Here is a 15,669-nt window from a genome sequence, read left to right on the forward strand (position 1 = left end):
CTGATAGGTACACACCCCATCTCTGCCTCAGCCTCAGAGAGCCAACCTCACAGTGGCCTTCATGAGGACATCAGCTTCACAGAACTATGGCTATGACCCAGGAGTTCTCTGAGAATATCCACCTGGCACAGTCGCCAGGGTCACCAGCTAGGAGTGTCATTTACCGGCCCCTAGGACATACACCGCCGGCGGCACAGCCTGGTCAGCACCCCTGGAACACAGGTAGGCAGAGAGGGGATCCCCATCTGGGGACCCCGACAGCAAGATGAGTGGCCGTGAGCAGCAGCACTGGGGAGGGAGCAGTTGGCAGTGGGGAGACAGGACCAAGCCCAAAGGTCTGCAGGCTGAGGCCACGGTCAGGAGAGACATACAGGGCAGGCAGCAGGGGCTATGGGGGCGGCCAGCTGGACCCCAGGAGCAGGACTCCCGCAATCCTGGCCCGGCCACTGGGCAGCGGGCAGATGGCCTCCCAAAGGAACCTCGTGCGGGGCCTGAGGGGTTTGATGGCCGTGTCTCGGAGACCCAAGGGTCAGGTGGCAGGAAGGACTGCCCACTGGCCCTATCTGCGGGACACAGCGGCTCATCTACAGAATGCCCCCAAGTGCCCACCAGCTGTGGGGTGGGTGCTTCCAAGGCAGGATCACATCTCATTGTCACTACTTTGCACACTCACGTGGCTACGGTGGAAACTTGTTAGTTTCCTCGTAGGCCCCGGGACCCAAGGAACTCGTTGCGGGCAGGGTCACTGTCCGCAACCTGCCGGCACTGCAGGTAGCCTTCCTGCAACCACGCGTTGGTGAAGTGGCCCCTGGGCTCCCGATAGACTATGTGCTCTTGGCCATCGCCACCTCTGTGAACCCCGGAGTCTCCCACACCTCCTCCTCGAGGACACATCCATCCTGTAGGAGGATCAACACCAGGACCAGCCCCAGGAGGCTGGTCTTGGGGATACCCCACTGATCGCTCAGCATCCCATCCCAGGTGAGGCCCAGGATGGGGTTGAGGACGTAGGAGTGCTCCCTGGGATCCACTTCAATCACGTCTAGGCCAAAGACCAGCCGCAAGCAGATGGACGCTTGGCTCAAGATGGCGGGGAAGTCGTCCTGGTATTCTGGGGTGAAGACCTCCAGCATCTCTGCCTTGCTGGTGGGCTGCTTGTTGCGATACTTGAGGAGCAGGAATACCACCAGGGCAGCCGTCTTCATGCGGAAACTGCCCTCCACCAAGGGCTCCTCATCTCCCGCCTCCCCTGGGCCGCTGGGGCCAGGAGGCTCGGGCTGGCCAAGGCCACCAGCTGCCCCACCATTGGGGGAGCGGTCGGCACTCTGAGAGCTCTGGGGAGCACTCAGGGCCGCGGGAGTAGCAGACCCCTCCTCTGGGGGGCCAAAGACCATGCCAGAGAAGGACAATGAAGGGCAAGACGACAAGGAGGAGGGGGAGGAGGAGGGGAAGGAGGAGGGGGAGGAGGAGGAGGATAGAGAGAGATGAGATAGGTGGTATGGGGGAGATGGGGTAGAGGGGGAAGGTGGAGCCTCCTCCTCCCCTTCCTCCTCCTCCTCAGCCCCAGACAGCTGGGCATCCCCAGGCCCTGGGCCTCCTCTAGGTCTTCTCCCTGCTTCCAAAGCTCGCTGCTATTCCTCAGGGGCATGGTGTCAGATTCGGGCTGAACCTGAAGACAGAGTTGGGAGAGCTTGTCAGGGGGCAGCCCGGCCAAGACACCCCGAGGTACCAGGTCTGACAGGGGGCCGTGCCCGGCTCCCCTGCAGAGGGCTCCCCTGTGTTGGGCTGGGAGAACCCCTGACATCAGGCTCAGAGAGAGCGTGCACTTCACCTGGCCAAGTGGCTCTGGCTCGCGCCTCCTCACCTCTGTGTCCTGAGGGACCCCCGCCTCAGACCAAGGCCTCCGCTGCCAGTTCTTGAAGTCCCTGCAGGAGGGAAGGAGGAGGGTCCTCAGGGTGCAGACTGCCAGCCCAGCCCTGGGGCCCAGTGTGGACAGGACGGCTGCCACATTCTCTGGGAGGTCTCCTGCAGTCAAGGTGGGGAGTCCCCTCCTTAGCCTCTCAAAAGACTGCCCCGGCCCTGTCCTTCTCTGGCCAAACTGTCCCTGCAAGATCACAGGTCCCCAACACTCCACAGGAGGAAGCCAGGGGCCCAGCCTTGGCCACACCTGCCAAAGTCTCCAGGATTCTTCCTGGATCATGCATAAGGGATGGGCCAGCTCTGGCTTCCATCTGGGCTGGGATGGGGCACCTCTGGGTCTTCACCTGGACCCCACGCAAGGCCTGGGAAGACTCTCCGGCTGGCCCTGAGGCTACCCTCCTTGCACCTTCCTTGCAAGGGCCCCTGCCACGACCCCCCACCAGCCAAAGTCCAGAGAAATCAGTTGGGCCACCTGTCCCGCCTCTCCCCATGGCCCACACAAACGGCTGGGGCGGCCTGGTCCCTAGGGATCCTGCTGTGGGAGGCATCCCCTCATATGTCACGTCGACTGTCGCCAGTGCCTGGTCCAGGGCTAGGGCAGGGCACCCGCCTCCTCTGCTGACCTGAGTCCAGACCCTCAGGCCCAGGCCCTCCGCTCCCTGAAACATTATCCTGCCAGGGCCTGCTCTTCCTCCGGGCCCCCAACCTCCCATAGAGGAGACGTGCCCCTCACACCAAGACCGTACCAACCCCAGGTCAGTCCACCTTCCTGCCCCCACCCGCCCCAGGGACAAGTGAGCATTCCACTGAGGGCCAGATCTCTCCCATCCTCCGTGGGCTGCCCAGAGGGCAGGGCCCCACTCCACTGCACTGGCTTCTTGGCTCATGGGCCAGGTGGGGCCAGCCAGGACGTCCCCAAGGTCCTCACCCTGACTCCCCGCTGGCCATACACCCTCCACACACACCCTCACCAAGCAACCCCGAGGTCCTGCTACTTTGAAGCACAAGCCCTCAGGCCCTAACACTCAGAGGTGGACATCAGGACCGTAGCATGGGCTCATCTTGCACAGGGGCCTCCTTCTTCCCTGGACTGCACGTGCTGGGGCCCAGGGTCCGTCAGTCCTCCCTCTGGTCCTCACCTTCAATCCCCTCAGGCCCCGGGTCGGCTCTGGGCAGTCTGCAGCCCTGCTCCTTCCTCCAATTCCCCAGGCTCTAGGAGACTTGGCTGGCAAGCCAGGGCACGCCCCAGGAGGTCCTCGGGCCCTGGGGGCTCCCAGGACCCACTCTAGGCTGCGTTCCTAGGGCTGCAGTTCCCCTGTAGTCCTGGCCTTGGCCACCAGCCACACGTGGGCCATTGCCTCCCACTCCACCTGACCCCACCGCAGCCCACACCCTGGAGGCAGTGCTCCAGCCCAACCGCCACAGGTGTGGGAGGCCCTGTCACATAAGCAAGCGACCACGCAGCTCGGGACTCGTCCAACCCCCGGCAGCCTCCCGAGGCTGAAGCAGGGGCAGGGCCGTGGTGCTCCGGGCTCCCTGGGAACCCACTCCCTCGGGGGTCTCAGTCCCTCGGGGATCCTTGCCTCCAGCCCTAGCTGACCCTGGGCCCCTCGGGCAGACTACCGGAGGGAGGCCAGGGCGCTCACACCCAGGCCCTCCCCTCCTCCCAGACCCCACCGGGGACAGGGAGTGACCATCTTTCCATCAGGACCATGACCCAGCCTGGGGGCTTCCCAGGGCTCACAGAGGGGGCTGAGCTGGGGGGCGGGGGACAGGCTCCCTGGGCCCTTCTTCCCCACCCCTGCTGGCGGGGCTCCCTGGGCGCCTAGGCCTCTGCTTGGCTCCACTCGGCCTGCCTCCCGGGACTGACTGTGGACTGGGGTGCGGGGTCCCTCCGTCCTTCATGGACATCCTCGCCAGGAACCCAGCAGGACCTGGGCCCACCGTCTGCCCCCTCAGGGAGGCCCTGCTCTGAACACCAGCCCCCTGGTCTCTCAGAGCCCCGATGCAGAAGTGGGGCCTCACCACGTGTTCCCATCCCCCCCCCCCACGACCTTCCCGGGCCGACTCTGGGCTGGGGTGCGGGGTCCCCCGGGCCTCTTCTGCATCCTCACCGGGATTCCCAGCACCACCCAGGGCCCTCCCCTCTGCCCACGTGTCCTAGGCCCTGCTCCTGACGCCAGGGGCCCCCAGTGCCTCAGGAGGCCCGGATGTGGAAGTCTGAGCACCCATACTCCCACGTGAGAGCAGGTACCCATCCCCACGGGGGCCTCACAGCCCTGGCGACCCTCTACTGGGGTCCTCTTTGTCCCTGTCAATGGTCCATCCCTCGCCTCCCCTTAGCCCCGGGACCCTCCCCTCAGCCCTCAGCGTCTGCTCCCGCCACACCAGGACTCAGGCTCTCGGGTACCCAGATGTGCCAGGCCTGCCGCACCCGCCGCCACCATCCGGCCCCATCCCGCTCCCCCGCGGCCTTCCCGGGCTCACCGTGGGCCCTGACCTCCGCCGGGTCCCCTCTGTCCCCCTCAGGTCCATCCTCGCCTCCCCTTAGCCCCGGGACCCTCCCTCCCCTCCCCCCTCAGCGTCTGCTCCCACCACACCAGGCCTCAGGCTCTCGGGTACCTGGCTGTGCCAGGCTTGCAGCACCCCCGGCCACCATCTGGCCCCATCCCACTCCTCCGCGGCTTCCCGGGGGCCCCTCTAGCGTGGGCCCTGACCTCCGCCGGGTCCCCTCTGTCCTGTGCACCTGTGTCCCTGCCCTCCCACCCCGCCCCCACAGGCAACCCCTGTGCCCCTGTCCCCCTGAGGCCCCGGCAAACCTCCCTTCCGACGGGGATGCTGAGCTCCGTGGGGTCCTGTCCCCACCCCCACAACCCAAGTGCGCATTTCCCGGGTGGCCGCGTGTGTCCGGCCTCCCCAGGGCCGCCCCCCAGTCCCAAGGAGGGGGCCCAGTGCCTCCATCTCTCCGGGAGGAGTGGAGGCATGAAGGTGGGGTGGGGGACCCCGCAGTTCTCCCTCAGCTCCTCACCCCTGCTCCGGGAGGGCCCGGGCCCGTCCTGCCTCCGGGCACCCCTCAGCTCCACGCCGCGGCCCCGCCTTCCCCCGCGTGGGTTCTCGGGATTCCCGACAGGCCCCCTCCAGCCGCCCTCCGGGCCGCTCCGGGGCTACCTGCTCGCCTGGCTGCCGCCAGCCCGGGCCTGCCCGCCTTCGCTCGGCGGGGACCCCAATCCGACCCCCCACGCGAGGCCCTCCGCTCTCTCAGACCTCCGAGGCGGACGTCGGCCCACCTCACATCCGGACCCCGTGCCGGGGGTCCCCAGCGCTCCCAGCAGGTGGGTCCGGCGGAGATGGGCTCCAGGCTGGGGGGTCGGGGGGGGGGGGGGAGCAGGTGGGCGGGGCCCTCCTTCAGGCTGGGAGGTCAGGGACTCTGGCCGGCCTGGGCCCGCCCTCCCGCCACGCCCAGGCAATCTGCGCGTGTCCCCCCCCTCCCCCCCACAAGCCTCAGGTCCCCGCTTCCCGACCTGGAGGCAGAGTGGAGGCCGGCCTCCGTCCCCCGCCCGCTGCTCGCTCCTCAGCTGCACACGAGGAGTCGCGCTGCCCACAGAGCCCCCCCCGGGCCCCGGGGCCTTGGACCCTGCAGAGCCTGCCCCCGGGAGCCGCCGCCCCCATCACCCTTTCGCCCCTTGGGGCTGTCGCAGGCCTCAGGACACCCCTCCCCACCTCCCTGCCGGACGGCGGCCTCTACACAGTCCCCGAAGGCGGCGTGGCCCCGGGCCCCTCGTGTCCTCACTGCTCACACACAGGGCCTTGCAGGGAGCAGAGCTCAGCCGCTGTGTGGCCGTGAGGGAGCCGCCAGCAGGGCTCCCCTGGCCTCCGGCGGGCCCTTTCTCGCCCTTTCCGCGGCCCCCGCCCATGCCGGAGCACACCGGTCCGGGTTCCTTGGGCCCTTGCAGAATGAACGGGCCAGGAGGCACAGGAAGCCAGAACAAAAGACTTTTCCTTTTTATTGGCTGCACGACCCGACCCCGTCCTTTGACCCCTCCGTCCTTGCTGCTTCCCAACCATTTCTGTCCCAATGCCCTGCCTGGGATGAGGATCCGGGTGGGACCCACACAGGGACGAAGGTGGACTTTGGCCAGCTGGTTTTCAGGACAGGATGAAACTCTTAACTGTTGAACTGGGGGATGTACAGAAGTTCGGGATGGGGGGGGCGGCTGCGGCGGTCCGGGCGGGGGGAATGTCAGTGACACACGTAGCCTCCCAAGCTGATGAATCCCCCGAATCCGAGCAGCGATGTGCAAGAGCCTCCTCATGTTAACCAAGCTCTCGATCTCCGGGTCGCGGCAGAGAACAGGCCCCCAGAGTGGCTTTTCACCCTGCTTTCTGCCCCCAAGCCGCCCTGGCCCTGCACTCCTAGAAAGCCCAGTGGTCTGTCTTCTCCAACACAAACACACAAACAAACACACAAACACACACAGGGAGACCCAGAGGCGCCCACGGGGAAGAAGCAGCCGAAGGGATGCCTCCCTTCGTGCCCATCCCGCGGGAGAAGCTGCCGACCCCACCAAAGGCTGGAAAGGGCCTGGCCGCCTCTGGGGCTCAGGCCCACTCTTCCTCATCAAACGGGGCCAGGGAGGAAACCGGCCACCGGCTATTAACCCATAGCACATACTCCATGACCCGTAGCTTGCTGGTTTCCTCGTGGGCCCTGGGCCCCCACAGGAACTCGTAGCGGGCAGGGTTGCTGCCCGCCACCTGCCGGTACTCCACGTAGCCTTCCTGCACCCAGACGTGGGTGAGGAGCTCCCTGGGCTCCCCATAGATGACGTGCTGCCTGCCGGCAAACACCCCCATGACCCCCAGGGCTTCCCACACCTCCTGCTCGGGGGCACGGTCGCCCTCCAGGAGGATCACCCCCAGGAGCAGCACCAGGAGGCCGGTCGTGGGCAGGCCCTGCTCACCGCTCAGCATCCCATCGTAGCTGAGGCCCAGGACGGTGACCAGGACGTAGGAGTGTGCGATGGGGTCCACTTCCTTCACTTCCACGCCAAAGACCAGCTGCATGCACTCACAGGCTTGACCCCAGATCTCGGGCCAGGCATCCTGCATATCTGGGCTGAGGACCTCCAGCACCTCTGCCTGGCTGGTGGGCTGCTTGTTGAGATACTTGCGGAGCAGGAACCCCACCAGGTCAGCCCCACTCATGAGCATTGTGTCTCCTCCTTGGGCAGAGGGCTGCGCATATTCGGGCACCTCCCAGGGGTTCCAGATCTCCTCCTCTGGGCCACTGGGGCCAGCAAACTCCACCTGGCTCCAGCCACTGGGTGCCCTGCCACTGGGGGAGGGCCCGGCACTCTGAGGGCTCTGGGGAGGACTCCAGGCAGTCTCAGACCCCTCCTCTGGGGGCACAAAGAACAGGCCAGAGCTGGACAAGGAAGGGGAGGAGCAAGAGGAGGAGGAGGAGGAGGGGGAGGAGGAGGAAGAGGAACACAGGTAGGGGGGAGATGAAACTTCGTCTTCATCCTCAGCCTCTGGCAGCTGGGCATTGACCAGGCCCTGGGCTTCTCCCGGGTCTTCTTCCAGCTTCCAGAGCTGACTCGTGTGCCTCAGGGGCATGGTGTGGGCGTGGAGCTAAAGCTGAAGACAGCGGTGGGATGGCTGGTCGGGGTGCAGTTGGGCCAAGAGAGGCCCCGTGCCAGGGCAGAGAGCGGGCCGCATCAGGATTGGCTACACAAGGAGTCCCCTGTGTGTTGGGCTGGGCGAGTTGAGCCCCTGGCACCAGGCTCGGAGACAACGTGGACCTCACCAGGCCCAGCGACACAGACCTGCTATGCCTCCTTCACTCTGTGACCTGAGGGCCTCCTGCCGGCGACCAAGGCCTCTGCTGTGCTGCCAGTTCTTGGAGCCCCTGCAGGAGGGAAGCAGGGGGCACCTCAGGGTGCAGACTGCCAGCCCAGCCCTGGGCCCCCAGTGCACACAGGAAGGTTGGCTCGCACTCTGGGAGGCCCCCAGCAGTCCAAGTCCCCTCCTTGGCCTGCCAGTGCCCTTGGCAGGGCCTGGGACCCAGGCCTCTGTCTGCGGTCCTGAGGCCAAAGTGTCCCCACAAGACCAGGCTGCCCCGACCCTCCCCATGAGGAAGCCAGGGGACCGGCTCTGGGCAGGCCTGCCAAAGGTCTCTGGGGGTTCATCCTGTGCCGTCAAATAAGGGATCACGGATCATGGATCACGCACCAGGGGAGGAATGGCCCAACTCAAGCTTCCCTCTGGGCCAGGATGGGGCGCCTCTCGCTCTTCACCTGGACCCCACGCAAGGCGTGGGAAGACTCTCCGGCTGGCCCTGAGGCCACCCTCCTTGCACCTTCCTTGCAAGGGCCCCTACCCCGACCCCGCAACCAGCCAAAGTCCAGAGAAATCAGTCGGCCCACCCGTCCCGCCTCTCCCCATGGCCCACACGAGCGGCCGGGGCGGCCTGGTCCCCAGGGATCCTGCTGAGGAAGGCATCCCCTCATTTCTCACCTCGACCCCCGCCAGGGCCTGGACCAGGGCAGGGCAGGGCAGGGCAGGGCAGGGCAGGGCAGGGCACCTGCCTCCTCTGCTGACCTGAGTGCAGACCCTCAGACCCAGGCCCTCCCCTCCCTGAGCCCAGAGATCTGGAGAGGAGGAGGGTCTCCGCGGGATAGGCCACACCCCGGGTTCTCTTCCCAGGGCTGCCAGGGAGGGGCACCCAGATTTCGGGGCCATCCCCTCCTGGGCCTGAGGGCTGCCTTGGGGGCCCCTCACCCCTTCAATGTAGGGTGGGCGGGGGTCCACCGTCTGCCCCCTCAGGGAGGCCGTGCTCCTGACGCCAAGGGCCCCCAGTCTCTCGGGAGACCCGGATGTGGAAGTCTGGCCGCCCGGCGGCCCGCCCGAAGGCAGGTCCCCAGCCTGCCCAGGGGGCCTCCCAGGCCTCCCATCCCTGGCGACCTCCTGCCAGGTCCCTCTGTCCTGGGCTCCAGGGCCCCCGCCCCCACAGGCACTCCCTGTGCCCCTCCCCCCCTCAGGCCCTGGCCAACCTCCCTCCGGATGGGCTCCTGAGCTCCCTGGGCTCGGGTCCCCACCCCCACCCCCCGAGGCGCATTTCCCGGTGGCCGCGTGTGTCCGGCCTCCCCAGGGCGGCCCCCCAGCCCCGAGGCGGGGGCCCAGTGCCTCTCTCTCTCTCGGGGAGGGCGGGCCGTGGGTTGAGGCATGATGGTGGGGTGGGGGACCCCGGGGACCCCCGCAGTTCTCCCTCAGGTCCTCACCCCGCTCCGGGGAGGGCCGGGGCCCGTCCTGCCTCCGGGGACCCGAGGCCACTGCCCCAGGCCCCGGCATCCCAGGCCTCAGCTCGACGCCGCGGCCCCGCCTTCCCCCGGTCATGGTCCTCTCTCGGGGTTCCCGGCAGGCCCCTCCCCGCTCCCCCCCTCCCCCCTCCCCCCCCCCCCCCCCCCCCCCCGCCGCCCTCCGGGGCCCCTCCCCCGCCCTCCGAGCCCCCTCCCGGGGCTACCTGCTCCCCTGGCTGCCGCCGGCCCGGGCCTGGCCTCCTTCCAGGGGACCCCAGTGCGACCCCCCGCACCGGAGGCCTTCTGCTCTCTCTCAATTCTGACGCAGAGGTCGGCCCACGTCACATCACGTCCTGACCCCGTTGCCAGGGGTCCCCACAGCTAACAGCACGTTGGGTTGAGATGAGTTCCAGGCTAGGGTGGGAGGAGGGAAGCGCGCCGGCTGGCAAGGCGGGGGCCCCCTGTCCTCCCCGGGCTCCTGCCCTGGACTCGGGCGGGCTGCGGCCTCGGGTCTCTGCAGACCTCAGTCGGTGCCCCTTACACCGAGCCTCTCAGGCCCCGACGTGTCGTCCCTGAGCGCCCGAGGGATGGTTGCTGCGGCTCGGGGCCCCACCGGCTCTGCAGGTCCCGGGGTGGCCCAGGGCTGCCGGCAGGGGCACAGCAGGGTTCGGCGGCCCCCAGCGTCCTGGCACAGGTCGGCTCTCAGTCCTCACCCAGGAGGCCCTCATCAGGACACAGGCCTGCTGTGCAGCCGCAGCGCCCATAGCCCCGGGGCAGGGGCAGGGGCAGGGGCCGGGAGGAAGCGCCCCTTCCCACGGGGTCCCTTGGCCAGCAGCCAGACTTTAGGGACATCGTGTGAAAGGTTTTACTTTCCTGGGGGCGGCCGAGCAGCTGCAAGGGTGTCTAGGGGTGTCCCGTATTGCGGGGCCCACTGCAGGGAGTTTTCCCCTGACATGCTGCGTCATCGGGAGAAACACACCGTCCCTCTCTACCTAGCGTGTGTCCTGTGCACGCGTATGTATAAGGTGTGCAGATTATAGGTGCTGGTATGCAAATGTACGTACATATCACCTAAATACGGACAGCGACACACGTATGTGCGTGTGTGTTTCCCGTTATACATGCGTTTGTATATGTATTTATATAGGTGTAGACTATATATATACTTTATCAAAAATACCTTTTCTTACTGTGTGAATTGCTTTGATACTCCCTACTCTATTTCAGGTTGATTCTGTATATTCTACTTAAGTGATTTTTTTAAGGGGCATTCCTTGCCACTAAGATGATTTCAGGGGTTTATTTGCATAGACTCTAGAGTCCAATGCCTCAATCATCCTGTCTTTCCCCGTGTCCTCTTAGCACCCCAGGGCTAATGTCATGTGTACTCTGAGGCCTTGCCTCAGATTTATGCTGGGAAGCAGAAGCAGAAGTTGGAAATTGCTCCGCCTATCAATCCTGTCATCTGCATTGATGCAGGCTGCATTCCCTCCCCACATCCCTGATGTTCCCTGCATCCCCAACCCAGACTCAATATCCAGCTCAGCAGTCTTCAGGGTCCCCCAAGGCTTTCTCCTCATTTATTGTTCGGACGTTGTTTATTCTGTGTGGTGTTTTTCAAGACTTTCATTTCTTTCTTTTTTTTTTCTTTTTTTTTTTTTTAAGGTTTTATTTCTTTACTCATGAGACACACAGAGAGAGACAGAGAGGCAGCAACACAGGCAGAAGGAGAAGCAGGCTCCACGCAGGGAGCCCGATGCGGGACTCGATCCAGGCTCTCCAGGACCAAGTATCTGCCCAAGACTTCCTTTTTTTTTTAAGTGAGGTTTTAGTTGCACAGAAATGAAAACGGAAATTCCTTCCTCATCGTATTCTGATAGAAGCTTTTTCCATTAGCTAGTGCTGAATTTCTTTCAAAGGAGTCTTCTAGGGATCCCTGGGTGGTGCAGCGGTATGGCGCCTGCCTTTGGCCCAGGGCGTGATCCTGGAGACCCGGGATCGAATCCCACGTCGGGCTCCCGGTGCATGGAGCCTGCTTCTCCCTCTGCCTGTGTCTCTGCCTCTCTCTCTCTCTGTGACTATCATAAATAAATAAATAAAAATTAAAACAAAAACAAAAAAAACAAAGGAGTCTTCTATACCCAGTCGTGATCAGATGTTTTTAGTTCCATTATTTTGTCAATGTAGATAAATACAGTTGAAAGATTTTTCTTTTTTTTTTTTTTAAGGATTTTATTTATTTACTCATAGACACAGAGAGAGAGGCAGAGACACAGGCAGAGGGAGAGGGAGAAGCAGGCTCCATGCTGGGAGCCCAACGTGGGACCCGATCCCAGGTCTCCAGGATCACACTCCAGACTGCAGGCAGCGCCAAACCGCTGCGCCACCAGGGCTGCCCAAATACAGTTGAAAGATTTTTCTGACGTTAAGGCAGATTTCTGTTCACTGGGCACCGCCTCTCGTCCGTTTCGTTCACTACGATTTTGAATATGCATATACTTATTCAGGATATTTGCTGCTATATGAGTGCTTTTGGCTTAAGCGTTCTTTCAAGGTGGATTTCTCCTCTAGCATTTACATCCAGGAGCACTAGCGTGGGACATTTAATTGAAAACAATGCCCATATTTTTCTTTAGTTTGAAGGAGTTTTGCTAAGATGATGACTTCTCCCCAACCATTTGGCCGAATGAGACCACAGGGCGGTGGGGTGGGGGTGGGGGGGGGGAGGTGGGAGTCCAAAGTGGCCGAGGAGTTGAGAGACCTAAGTTCCTCTGGTCCCCGGAATTCAGCGAGACAGCTACTAAATCATTCTGAACCTCTGAGAACTGAACCGGAGATCTACAAAAAGAATAGCTGCAACTCTACAAAGAGAAAAGCATCCAGTTTCTGCAAGACAGGAGGTGTGGAGAAGTGAAATGGAAGCGATACATGGGAAGATGGGCGGGGGGGGGGGGGGGGGGGGGCAAAAGGGAGGCGATACATGGGAAGATACGGGGGAGCCAAAAGGGGGCGAGCTCCAGCAGCCTCCACCAGAGAGTGATGGAGCAGCAGAGAGCGCAGAATCCGGACCTTTAGAAGTCCGCTCCGGTGAGGGACGGCCCTGCCTGCCCGGTGCTCAGACAGTGAAGCGGGTGCAGAATCCTAGGTGGGACAGCGTGGTCTCAGGATCCCCCGGGGTCACAGGAACACTGACAGTGCCTGAGTGCAGCAGAGCTCCCAGACATCGGAGCAGGGAAGCCGGCTGCAGCGGGCTCTTGGCCAGTGGTGGCCGTAGCCCTGGAACCCAGCAGGGTCAGTGGGTCCCAGCACCCTCAGCGCGAAGGCTCTCCGAGCAGGAGCCCAGCAGGCGGCAGAACCGGCAAGCCCCCCCTTGCTCCCCCTGGGGAGGAGCAGCGCACATGCCCACACAGCAGGAATCCGCAGGGTTTGGAAGGCGAAGCAGGGTCCGTGCCTGAGATGGAAATGCTTGGTCACAGGCTGGGTGAGCACAGTGTGCGGTCCGGTACCAGGGAGACAGGAGTGATGGGTTGCCTTTCACTGGGGGTGCGCTAAGGAGCGGGACCCTGAGCTTTCGGCCCTGGGGCTGGGGATGAGGAGGCCACCACTTTCGCTCTCAGCCTCTAAAGAGGCCTGCAAGGCCTTCACGGAACAAAATCCACAGAGAGCAATCCGGACCAGATTACTTAGCCTGGCCCCCTGGCAAGGGCGGTGCACGCCCACTCGGGGCAAAGACCCCTGAGAATCAGCGCAACAGGTCCCTCCCCCAGAAAGTCAGCAAGAGCATGCGGCCCAGACCAACTTTACCGAACACTGAGAACCGCAAAACTCCAGCGCTAGGGGAATATAACATATACAATTCATAGCGTTTTCCCCCATGATTCTTTGGTCTTTCCATTTTATTTATTTATTTTTTTTTCGCTTTCCTTTTGCAACCAATTTCTTATTTTATCAAACTTTTAGGAAATATTTTTTAGTTTTCATTCTTACAGTTACATGCTATCCTTCCATTGTTTTTAATTTTATTTGTGTAAGTTTTTTTTTTTTTTTCTTTACACCCTTGCGGTGCAGTTTCTTCCACCAGACCAAAATACACGTAGTGTACGGTATATGATTCTGTTTTCTTCACCTGTCTCATCAAAATCGCTTTTTTTTTTCTCCTTCTTTGTTTCTTTCTTGTTAAGTTCTTTCTATGTTCTGTCTCCCTTTCTGATATTTCCCACTTATTTTTTGTATCCCCCAAATGAATGAGACAAAGACCCCTAACTCTGGGAAACGAACTAGGGGTGGTGGAAGGGGAGGTAGGCAGGGGGTGGGGGTGACTGGGTGACGGGCACTGAGGGGGGCACTTGATGGGATGAGCACTGGGTGTTATTCTATATGTTGACAAATTGAACACCAATAAAAAATAAATTTATAAAAAATAAAAAAATAAGGTCTTTCTAAATTTTCATCTTTACAGTTACATTCTATCCTGTCAATGTATTTAATATATATAATATATATGCAAGGTTTTTTTCTTTACAATTTTGAAGCCATCTTTTTTTTTTTTTTAATTTTGTTGTTTATTTATTCATGACAGACACAGAGAGAGGGAGGCAGAGACCCAGGCAGAGGGAGAAGACCGCTGAGCTGCCGGGGCTGCCCTTCTTCACAATTTTGAGATGTAGTTTCCTCTAACCGAAGGAAATACACTCAGAATATAGTGTATTGCTCTGTTTTCTTCACCTGTCTGTTGATATTTCTTCTTTTTTTCTCTTCTAATTTTCATTTTTACAATTGCATTCTATCCTTTCCTTGTATTCTATTCAATTTGTTTAGTACCTATAAAAGTTTTCCTTTTGTTACAATTTTGGGATTTAGTTTTCTAACAAACGGACCAAAATACACACAGGATCCAGTGTATTACTCTATTCTCTTCACCTGTCTGATTATATTCTCTCTTTTTAATTTTTCTTTTCAGTTCTGGGTCTCTTGTGATTTGTGTAGTGTATATTTCTCTGGGGACATTGTTGCCATTTCAGTATTTTGTTCTCTCATTCATCGATTCTTCTCTGCACAGATGGAAAAAACCTCATCTCATAAAAGAGAACCAAAGGCAGTACTGAATGCCAGGAACCTAATGAGTATGGACATAAGTAACATGGTAGAACTAAAGTTCAGAATAATGATTATAAAGATACTATCGGGGCTTGAATAAAGCATCAAAGACACTAGACAAAGCCTTTCTGGAGAAATAAAAGAACTAAAATCTAATCAAGTTGAAATTTCAAAAAGGCTATCAATGAGAAGCATTAAAAAATGGAGGCGCAAAAAAAAAAAAATGGAGGCTCTGACTGCTCGGATAATTGAGGCAGAAGATAGAATTAGTGACATAGGGCAGCCCGGGTGGCCTAGCGGTTTAGCGCCTGCCTTCAGCCCAGGGCGTGATCCTGGAAAACCCGGGATCGAGTCCCATGTGGGGCTCCCTGCATGGAGCCTGCTTCTCCGTCTGCCTGTGTCTCTGCCTCTCTCTCTCTGTATGTGCGTCTAATGAATAAATAAATAAAATCGTTTTTAAAAGCCCCAATCAAAAGTTATAGGGTATCAGGTTGGATAAAAAAGTAAGGACCATTGATACGCTGCCTGCAAGAGACTCATTTTAGGCCCAAAGACACCTCCAGATTTAAAGTGAGGAGGTGGAGAAAGATTTATCATGCTAACGGACATAAAATGAAAGCTGGGCTGGCAATCTTTATATCAGACAGACTAGATTTTTTAAAAGATATTATTTATTTATTTATTTATTTATTTATTAAGGAGAGACAGAGAGAGAGGCAGAGACACAGGCAGAGGGAGAAGCAGGCTCCCTGCAGGGAGCCTGATGTGGGGCTTGATCCCGGGACAATGGGATCAAGACCTGAGCCAAAGGCAGATGCTCAACCACTGAGCCACCCAGGTGCCCCCAGACAGACTAGATTTTAAAGCAAAGACTGTAGGGGCCCCTGAGTTGCTCAGTGGTTAAGCGTCTGCCTTCGGCCCAGGTCATGATCCTGGGGTCCTGGGATTGAGTCCAGTATCAGGATCTCTGTGGGGAGCCTGCTTCTCCCTCTGCCTGTTTCTCAGCCTCTGTCTCTCTCTCTGTATGTCATAAATAAGTGAATAAAATCTTTAAAAAAAAAAACACACACACTGGAAGAGCCAGAAGTGGCATGCCTTCTGTTAGAAAGCACTAAGAAGCACACAGTACCACCGAGGAGTAATGTTCTCCCGAGAAAGTTGAACTTGCTTCTGGCCTCCAACTGGGGTGAACGTATAGTGACAGGAAATACAGCTCTCTTCAGGAGAAGAAGGCACAGGGTCTGCTCTGTGGCGAGAGCTCTGGGCATCTGCAGGAACGTGTTTGCTTTGTTTTGCATCCAGTCTGCTCAAGAAAGGCACCATTTCCCTGCCTACCACAGTGATGCCACAACAC

General features: G+C 60.0%; 2 protein-coding genes and 1 long non-coding RNA gene across 4 annotated transcripts in view; 1 reads left to right on the top strand and 2 right to left on the bottom strand.

The window, feature by feature from the left end:
* Positions 1 to 818: 818 nt before the first annotated feature.
* Positions 819 to 15,669, bottom strand: part of LOC144309216 (melanoma-associated antigen 10-like) — a 40,321-nt gene continuing 25,470 nt past the window's right edge. For both annotated transcript variants that reach the window (XM_077890431.1, XM_077890432.1), the window contains exons 2-3: positions 1,832 to 1,925; positions 819 to 1,669 (exon numbers count right to left, since the gene is read on the bottom strand). In XM_077890431.1, the coding sequence (XP_077746557.1) occupies positions 825 to 1,394 (570 nt within the window). In that variant the 5' untranslated portion in view covers positions 1,395 to 1,669; positions 1,832 to 1,925 and the 3' untranslated portion in view covers positions 819 to 824. The remainder of the gene's footprint in view (positions 1,670 to 1,831; positions 1,926 to 15,669) is intronic.
* On the bottom strand, positions 6,003 to 9,591 carry LOC144307693 (melanoma-associated antigen 8-like). The gene is made up of 2 exons (XM_077887644.1): positions 9,443 to 9,591; positions 6,003 to 7,828 (listed from the first exon to the last, which is right to left on the bottom strand). Exon 2 carries the CDS (start codon positions 7,534 to 7,536, stop codon positions 6,520 to 6,522), a length of 1,017 nt encoding a protein of 338 aa, XP_077743770.1. The 5' UTR covers positions 7,537 to 7,828; positions 9,443 to 9,591; the 3' UTR covers positions 6,003 to 6,519.
* Positions 9,825 to 11,905, top strand: LOC144307694 (uncharacterized). The gene is made up of 3 exons (XR_013374450.1): positions 9,825 to 9,912; positions 10,884 to 11,007; positions 11,469 to 11,905. It is a non-coding gene; the product is annotated as an uncharacterized LOC144307694 (long non-coding RNA).

The sequence above is a fragment of the Canis aureus genome, chromosome X, assembly GCF_053574225.1.
Source record: "Canis aureus isolate CA01 chromosome X, VMU_Caureus_v.1.0, whole genome shotgun sequence".
NCBI lineage: Eukaryota > Metazoa > Chordata > Mammalia > Carnivora > Canidae > Canis > Canis aureus.